Genomic DNA, 9,683 nt, shown 5'->3' on the forward strand with positions numbered 1-9,683 from the left:
ATCAGATGTTCAAGGAAACTCATGGGCCTGCCTGAGGTAAAATATATTTTTGCTCTGAAATTCATACGTGTGTTATTCTGGCCTTCAAATAGTTAGTTACTACCATTCCCCACTCTAGCCTGGAGATACCGAAGCCCATCAGCTCCTTAAGCAACACGCTGGATACTGTGCATATCTGAGAGAGTATCAGTGTAGCATGTGCTCTGCATTAGCAAGAACCACCTCTCTCTCTCTCTCTCTCTCTCTCTCTCTCTCTCTCTCTCTCTCTCTCTCTCTCTCTCTCTCTCTCACACACACACACACACACACACACACACACACACACACCATAGCTGGCACCAAAGTCACTGTGTAACTAAATATGACCCTGAATTTCTACCTCCACTTTCTAAATGCCAGGGTTAAATGGACTATGGCATCTAGCCAAATGACAGTCTCCATTGCTTGTGTGTACATATAAACATATCTTTATTGTTGTTAAACATGCTGTTATTCTCTCTTTATGAAATTTTGCTTAATGCACCTCTTGTCTAAGCCCTAATTCCTGCCTGTACTGTCACATTCTCACCATAGCTTTACTTGCTGCGTGGGTTTTTGACAAATCATCCTACCATGCATGGTCAAAGGTGCTCACTGGGAAAGTGAGCATACAAATAATATCGTATGACAGCAGAATATTGGAGTCATTCTCATCTTGTATTCTTTCTTACATTGGTTAGGACATGGGCATGGGAGGAGAGGCAGCTTACAGAAGTTACCCTGGTTTTCACAAACCCCACAGCCAAGAGCTATGTGTAAGTTGCCTTAGGAGATGGAATCACACAAACCAAGCCGGGAGAAAACGGCGTGAGAGACACTGGTGGAAGTGACTTAGGGTGAGGGAAACATGGGTTCCTCGGAAAGTTTTATGGGTAGGCTAAAGCTAGTAAGGTTATTTGCTTTTTTAATGGGTGTTAAAAAGCTAAGTTCCAAAAACCAATGGAAAAACAAATGGGAAAATATTTAACAAGTGATTCACAAAACAAAAACCTAAATACTTCATCTTAGTTTGACATATCTATTTCTGTCTATATCTCCTTTGTAAATGTACATTTCAAGCCCTGGTTTATTAATAGACTGTTAAGAACTTACTAATTTAATGTGCCTAATGTATAAATAAATTTCACAAACTGATTCAAACTAGCAATGTGTGACCATAGTCTCAAATAGTGTGAAATTTTCTTTAAAAATTGCTGTGGGCTGCCCAATAATTCTACACTGTGACATGGTAACAGCCTAGCCTCCATCTGGTATTAGAAAACACCAGTTTCAAAGAAACCACACAGGCAAATGCATAAATACATGTAAATATACATAACTATAGCCAGGTATTTATAGTCTTAAATTATTTTCTGTTTTTCCTTTTTACAACATCTTTGTAGGAATTATGCCAGGTGACCCACTTCTCACTACCTAACATTTATTCAGGTCACAAAGCTGGGTATTTTGTCACAGATTAGTTCACTTACCCTAATGGCCACAGCTCCTCCCCGTTAAGTAATTAACATATTAACAAAAGTTGAGTGCCCGCAGTGAATAAGCAGTGCACCTCGTATTCTTAGCAAAATTATAAAGATCTAAAATTAGCGTCAGTAGATATATAAATTTAGAAAATGCCATAGCTATTTGAAATGAGGATCTCAAGAGATCGGCTTTTACTGATATCTTCCAGGTAAGGCTCGCCATTGTTATAAACAATCTGACGGGTTTGCAGACGCCGCTTTCCCTTCTCGCAGCTTGCTGCAGCCATGGTCAACTCCGCAGTGTTCTTCGACGTCGCGGTCAATGGGGAGCCCTTGGGCCACGTCTCCTTTGAGCTTTTTGCAGACAGAGTTTCAAAGACATCAGAAAACTTTCGTGCTCTGAGCACTGGAGAAAAGGGATTTGGATATAAGGGATCCTGCTTTCACAGAATTATTCCAGGATTCATGTGCCAGGGTGGTGACTTCACACACTATCATGGCACTGGCAGCAGGTGCATCTATGGGGAGAAATTTGAGGATGAGAACTTCATCCTGAAGCACACAGGTCCTGGCATCTTGTCTATGGCAAATGCTGGACCAAACACAAACAGTTCCCAGTTTTTTATCTGCACTGCAAAGACTGAGAGGCTGGATGTCAAGTGTGTGGTCTCTGGGAAGGTGAAGGAAGCCATGGAGCGCTTTGGGTCTAGGAATGGCAAGACCAGCAAAATGATCACCATTTCCGACTGTGGACAAATCTAATTCTTTTGACTTGTGGGCATCTTACCCACCAGAGCAATCCTTCTGTAGGTCAGGAGAGCACCCCCACCCCATCTGCTCCCAGCACCCTGTAATCTCTGCTCTCACTGAAGTTCTTTGGGTTCCATATTGTCCTCATTCCCCTCCAAATTTAGCTGGATTGCAGAGTTAAGTTTATGAGATTATGACTAAAAAGTAAATAGGAAAAAATCTGACAACATCAACAAATTACCTTCTTGATCTAGTTATAGGTGAACCAGTCACTCAAAGTTTGAAATATTAAAAATAAAAAACTAAATATTTCACCATGTTTTAACTTGAATTAAGACCCTTGGTGTTCCTTCTCCATTTCTATTGAGAAAAAATTCTAAACAAATTATAATTTTTTATGTTTTTTGTTTGTTTGTAGTATTTGTTAAACCAATCTACTCCTTAACTATGTTCAGATCATTTTTAAATGCACAACAGAATTTTATAAATATTAATACATTTGCTGGGTTTTAGAGGCAGTAAATAGTGGATTTCTCCCACTTTTAAATAAGGTGACAGATTAGTAATTCCTTGATTTTATACAGTACTTTTTAATTAAAATATAATTACATCTCCCCCCTCCTTTTCTTCCCTCCTTGCCTCTCCTACCTCCTTCTCTTCCTTCTATCCCTCCCATGCAACTGTGTTTTTCAAATACAGATAGGACATAATACAGCACTTGGTGAATAAGAAAAAAAAACTAGTGAAGGAAAATCTAGAAAGATCATAGACACTTCACTCATCACAAATGAGAAGAAAAGAACCTGAGGTTCTGTTCGGTTGTTATGAGAATTTCTAGTCATTGTTTTTATTTTGATTGTTGCCAAAGGCATTTCTGTATATACTGATTCTTGATGATATCACAGACCAATAATAATAATAATGCATTTCCTGACTTAAGAAAATCACCCAAATGAAAGTGGAAACCAGAGCACAAAATAAACACTCAGACAACAACACCAGCAGCAGATACCATGACCTGGCCATCTATGATGCACCCACACTACAAGATCCCAGGCAACAAGCTCCTCCCAAGGGCCACAGGGAGACAATCGCCCTAAGTGATGTGATGTGCATGTGACTGTGACTCTTCTACTTTCTGGAACATTTCAGATACATGAGCCATAAGCAGAAGGGCAGAATGTGATAAGCTTTCAGCAAGCTAGCCTCAAAGACCCATGCTAGCCAAAACAAGAGAAGATAGAAGAAAAAAAAATTCAAAGCCAACAAATGTCAGAGAGTACATCAGGCTCAAAGGTTAGGCTGTCAGGAAGCAGAGAGAGGTGGATCTAGGCGAGGTCTCATTTGCAAGCCACACCCCCTAAACATCCCATCACCACTACGTCTCTTCAACCACATGCTGCAATAGTACACATTCTGTCACCGTTGGCATACCATTTTCCAACTTGTCTACCCAGAAACTTCAGCTTTCCTGCAGGAAAGGATCTAACATCTGCTCCCAACATGAAGTGAAGATAGGCATGTCATCACTCAGAGGCCAGGTACTCTGTTACCAATCATGTAATATGTTACATTTCCGCTGCTTGTATCCTATCACTAGCTAAAACTGCCCCGAGAGAAGGAAATGCTTGCTTGTTATTTTTTCCAAATTTCTGGAACACAGTGCATGATCCACCCTTAGCTCTCAAATGTTTGAATACGTGAATAGCACACAACATTCTACTGTCCTTAGAAACAGCAGCTGCCATATTCACTTTCCCTTCGATACTTCACTCAAATTTAGGCTATGAGTATAAATATTTAACAAATGAGTAGATGAATGGAAAGCTCCTCTAATTGAACTGTTTATAGAGCCCAAGTCCCAGAGAAACAAGGTGGAAACTTCTAGTATGCTTTGAAACAGAAAAGTGTCCATAAAGTATAACACAGCAAGTTACTCAGCTGTGTCTTCTCAGTCAAATGACAATCTCTCTGCCTTAGTATAATTAGCTATAAATGGAAACTAACACTGCCTAGTATTTATCATAGGGATAGTATTGTAAAGAACAGACGAGCCATGGCCATGCAGAAAGCATTGTCAGTGTGGTGTTTCTCAGATGGCAAGAAACTTTTTGAAACAAGAGAAATTTAATAACTATACAAAAATTTTTAAAAAAATAACCTAAAGAAAAAGAGAAGCAATCACTAGTTCCAGCCAAAAGAACCTGCTGCCCATTTGACTTTGTCCAGTTCATTCCTCATTCCCTACTTTGATAACATCTGTATATTCGTCCAGTAGGCATTTATATTGTTATTCTTTGGTGAATTTCAGTCGTTCCAGCCCCTTTGTCTTCTTTCATCCCACCTCCCTTTGCTGTGGAAACTCTGCTCCCCACAAGCATCCCTCCTACTTCCATTCCTTTTGTGTGTGAGAGAACACTTACTAAGCAACCATAGTGCAAGATAGCAGAGACAACATGGGAAATAACGCAGCCTATGGAGTTCTGAATACACTTTGCTTGACTCTGAAATGAAAGTGTCTGTTTAGAAGTTTAAATTTAGGAACACCGTCTCCATGGGCTTCTTCATTACTAATTTACTGTCTGATAAATTCATGCATGTGTATAACACACTCTAGTTATTTTACCCCTCTACCCTTTTGTACCTTTTCAACTGCAACAAGACACACACACACACACACACACACACACACACACACACGATATACATATATATCATGTGTGATAGAAATAAAAATAAAAATAAAATCTGAATTAAACTAAACCAAGATACAAAATATAAGAGTTGTTCAAATTAATGAGAGCTCATTGGTGTCTGATATATATATAACGTATATGTATATATACCTGCATATTTAAATTAAGTGAAATATATTACTCAAACATTTGTTAATTATCGCTGCTGAAAACTTGAAAATCCAACATCCATAGGTCCCTTTTGAGCCCTCTTTGTTAGTTAGCCATTCTATGTCTGTGTACTGTAGCACAATTATCCTTTATAGCTTGTTTGCACATATAAGTGAGTACATACCATGTTTGTCTTTATGTGTCTTGGTTACATCACTCAGGATAGGGGTTTTTTCCTATCTATATCCATTTTGCTCCAAAATTCATGATGTTATTTTTTTAACAGCTACATAATATTCCATTGTGTTAATGTATATATTATCTTTATCAGTTCTTCAGTTGAGTGACATCTAGATTATTCTCAGTTTCTGTCTATTATAAAGCCGCTATGAACATAGCTGAGCAAGTGTCCTTGTGGTAGGGTATGCCCAAGATTGGTAAACCTGGGACTTGAGGTAGATTGATTCCAATTTTTCTAAGAAAATGCCATATTGGTTTCGAAAGTGGTTGTACAAGTTTTCACTTCCACCAGCAATGCTCCCCTTACTCCACGTTCTCGACAGCACAAGCTGTGACTTGTTTTTGGTCTTAGCCAATCTGACAGACATAAGATAGAATCTCAAAGTAGTTTTGATTTGCATTTCCCTGATGGCAAAGGATGCTAAGCAGTTCATTTCTCGGCATTCAGGATTACTCAGTTGAGAATTCTCTGTTTAGATCTGTACCCCATTTTTAAGTGGATTATTTGGTACATTGATGTCCAGTTTCTTGAGTTCCTTATATATTTTGGATATTAGCCATCTGTCAGATATGACAGTTTATGAAAATCTTTTTCCATTCTGTAGGCTGCTGTTATGTCCTATTGACAGTGTCCGTTGCCTTACAGAAGCTTCTCAGTTTCATGAGGTTCCATTTATTAGTTGACCATCTTAGTGCCTGTATTATCAGTGTTCTGTTCAAGGTGTTGTCTCCTGTGCCAATGTATTCAAGGCTATTATCCACATTCTCATCTATTAAGTTCGCTGTATTTGAGGTCCTTGATCTACTTGGAACTGAGTTTTGTACAGGGTGACAGACATGAATCTATTTGCATTCTTCTACATGATGACATCCATTTAGACCAGCATGATTTGTTGAAGATGCTGTCTTTTTTCTATTATATATTTCTGTCTTCTATGTTTAAAAAATCAGGTGTTCATAGGGTTATAGATTTATGTCTGAGTTTTTCATTCTATTCCATTGATCAACCAGTTTTTATGCCAATACCAGGCAGTTTTTATTAGTATAGCTCTGTAGTATATCAGGTGTGATAATAGCTTCAGAAGCTCCTTTATTATACAGGATTTTTTAGCTATCCCTGGCTTTTTGTTTTTCCACGTGAAGTTGCATATTGTTCTTTTTAAGATCTGTAAGGAATCTTGTTGGAATTTTGATGGAGATTACACTGAATCATAGATTGCTTTTGGTAAGGCAGCCATTTTTCTATGTTAATCCTACCATGGGAGTTCTTTCCATCTTCTGGTATCTTCTCCAATTTCTTTCTTCAACAAATTGAAGTTATTTTCATACAAATCTTTCACTTGCTTGGTTAGACTTACCCCCAAGTTATCTCATATTATTTGTGGCTATTGTGAAGGAGGTTGTTTCCCTATTTTCTTTCTCAGCCTATAATAGGAGGGATATTGGGTTTTGGTGGGGGGGGTGTTGTTTTTGTTAACCTTATATCCTGCCAATTCACTGAAGGTGTTTATCAACTTTAAAAGTTCTCTGGTAGAATTTTTGGGATCCTTAATATATACTATGATTTCATCTGCAAATAATGATACTTTGACTTCTTTCTTTCTAATTTGTATCCCTGGGATCTCCTTCGGTTATCTTATTGCTCTCACTAGGACTTCCGTTACTGTATTGAATAGAAATGTAGAAAGTGGGAAACTTCCTGATTTTAGTAGAATTGCTTTGACTTCCACTCCATTTAATTTCATGTTGTCTATAGATTTGCTGGAAATTGTCTTTACTATGTTTAGGTATGTACCTTGTATCCCTGATCTCTCTAAGATGTTTACCATGAAGGAATATTGGACTGGATTTTCTCAAAGGTTTTTAACCATCTAATAAGGTGGTCATGTGCTTTTCTTCTTTCAGTTTATCTGGTGGATTATATTTACAGGTTTTTGTACATTGAGCTATCTCTGCATCTCTGGGATGAAGCCTACTTAATCATTGTGAATTACATTTATGATGTATTCTTGGATTCAGTTTGTGAGTATTTTATTTGGTATTTTTAATCAATATTCAAAAGAGAGTTTGGTCTATACTTCCTTTTATGTTGAATCTTTGTGTGGTTTGGGTATTAAGGTGACGGTGCTTCATAAAATTAATTTGGCAATGTTCCTTCTGTTTCTGTCTTGTGAAATACTTTGAGGGTCGGCATTAGCTCTTCTGTGAAAGTCTGGTACAATTCTGTGTTAAAACCATATGGCCTTGGGCTTCTGTTGGTTGGGAGACATTTATTGACTTTGATTTCCTTAAGAGTTGTAAGTTGATTTAAAACATTTATTTTATCTTGATTTGATTCTGGTAAATGGTATATATCAAGAAAATTGTCCATTTCTTTTAGATTTTCCAATTTTGTGCAGTAAAGTTTCTTCAAGTATAACATGATGATTCTTTGGATTTCTTCCATCTCTGTTGTTATGTCCCCCTTTTCATTTCTGATTTTCTTAATTTGGATATTCTCTCTATGTCTTTTAGTTAGTTTGGATAAGCATTTTTCAATCTTGTTGGTTTTCTTAAAGAATCAACTTTGTTTCATTGATTCTTTGTATTGTTCTCTTTGTTTCTATTTTATTAATTTCAGCCCTCAATTTGATTATTTCCTGCTATCTCTTCCTCTTGGGCATGTTTGTTTCTTTTTATTCTAGACCTTTCAAGTGTAAATCTAAATTGTTACTATGAGATCTCTTGAATTTCCTTATACATGAACTTAGTGCTATGAACTTTCTTATTAGCATCTCTTTCATTTTGTACCATAAGTTTGTTATTAATTTATTTTCATTGAATTCTAGAAAGTTGTTTATTTCTGTCTTTACCTCTGCCTTGACTCAGTAGCCATTCTGTAGAGAGTTGATCAGTCTTGTGTGCCTGCTGCTGTTTCTGTTGTTTTGGAACTCGAGCTTTAATTCATAGTGGTCTGTTAGGATGCAAGGGTTATTGCTCTTTTCTTGTATCTGTTGAGACTTTCTTTGTGACCAAGTATGTGGTCAATTTTGGAGAAACTTCTGTGAGGTACTGAGAAGAAAATATATTCATTTGCATTTGGGTAAAATGTTCTGCAGATATCTACTAGGTCCATTTGTTTCATAACATCTATTAACTCCCATATTTCTCTGTTTAGTTTTTTTCTAGACAACCTGATCATTTGAAAGTGGGATAGTGAACTCTTCCCACTACCAGTGTGAAAGGGTCAGTGTGCGATTTAAGCTGCAGTAGTTTTTCTTTTACAAATATGGTTGCTCTTGCATTTGAAACATAGATGTTAGGAATTAAAATGTCATCTTAGGTGGATTTTTCTTTGATGAGTATGAAGTGCCCTTTCCTATCTCTTTTGATTAATTTTGGCTGAAAGTTTATTTTGTTAGATATTAAAATATCTACACCAGCTTGCATCTTTGATCTATTTAGTTGTAATATCTTTTTCTAATCCTTTTCCCTGAGTTCATATTTATCCTTGATTTTTGAGGTGTTTCTTGGATGTAGCAGAAAGATGGATTGTATTTTCAAATTCATTCTGCCTTCCTGTGTCTTTTCATGGGGAAATTAAGTTCATTAATATTGAGAGATATTAATGAGCAACAATATTGTGATTCTTATTATTTTGTTGTTGTTTTTGTTGTTGTCATTTATATGTTCATTTTCTTCTTTTGCTTTTTCTGGTATGAGATTATTTCCTGGGTTTTGATGAGTATTTGTTTTTTCTTAGCTTTCTTCAAGGGACTTACTCATTTCCTCCAACTGTTTGTTTGTTTCCCTGGATTTTTTAATGGCCTTATTAATTTCTTCTTCATGAACCTCTATCATCTTCATAAAGTTGCATTTAAGGTCTTTTTATTGTTTTTCACTTGTCTTGGAATTTTTAGGGATTGTTGTAGTTGGATACCTTGGCTCTAGTAGTAACAGATTGCCTTTGCTGCTGATAATTGTGACCTTACTCTGGCATCTATGCATCTGGGCTTGGGGTTATTATAGGTATAGGCTACAATTTTTGAGTTTGTCTTTGTTGGATGGGTGTTTTGTTCCTTGGTTTCTACTTCCTCTTTGATTTTCTGTTCTTTGTGGCCTGGATTTCTGGCAGCCAGGTATCAACATTTCTTACTGTGTTCTTGCTTCTACTGAGACACCAGAACTTATCGCCTGTATTGTTATGGTTTCTTTTCTTTTGGTCTTCTTGAAATTCATTCCCCACACACTCTGGCTAGAGTATTCTAACATACACATACACACACACACACACACACACACACACACACACACACAAACACAAACACCAGAGAGAGAGAGAGAGAGAGAGAGAGAGAGAGAGATT

The 9,683-nt window shown here is 37.0% G+C and overlaps 1 protein-coding gene across 1 annotated transcript; it reads left to right on the top strand.

The window, feature by feature from the left end:
• The first annotated feature begins 1,781 nt into the window (after nucleotides 1-1,781).
• Nucleotides 1,782-2,264, top strand: LOC127196215 (peptidyl-prolyl cis-trans isomerase A-like). Its single transcript, XM_051153753.1, has one exon. It carries the CDS (start codon nucleotides 1,788-1,790, stop codon nucleotides 2,262-2,264), a length of 477 nt encoding a protein of 158 aa, XP_051009710.1. The 5' UTR covers nucleotides 1,782-1,787.
• Nucleotides 2,265-9,683: the final 7,419 nt, after the last annotated feature.

This window comes from Acomys russatus, chromosome 12 (assembly GCF_903995435.1).
Source record: "Acomys russatus chromosome 12, mAcoRus1.1, whole genome shotgun sequence".
Lineage (NCBI taxonomy): Eukaryota > Metazoa > Chordata > Mammalia > Rodentia > Muridae > Acomys > Acomys russatus.

Excerpts from the sequence above, each read along its gene's own strand:
- LOC127196215 (XM_051153753.1), top strand. The coding sequence starts at position 1,788 with ATGGTCAACTCCGCAGTGTTCTTCGACGTCGCGGTCAATGGGGAGCCC.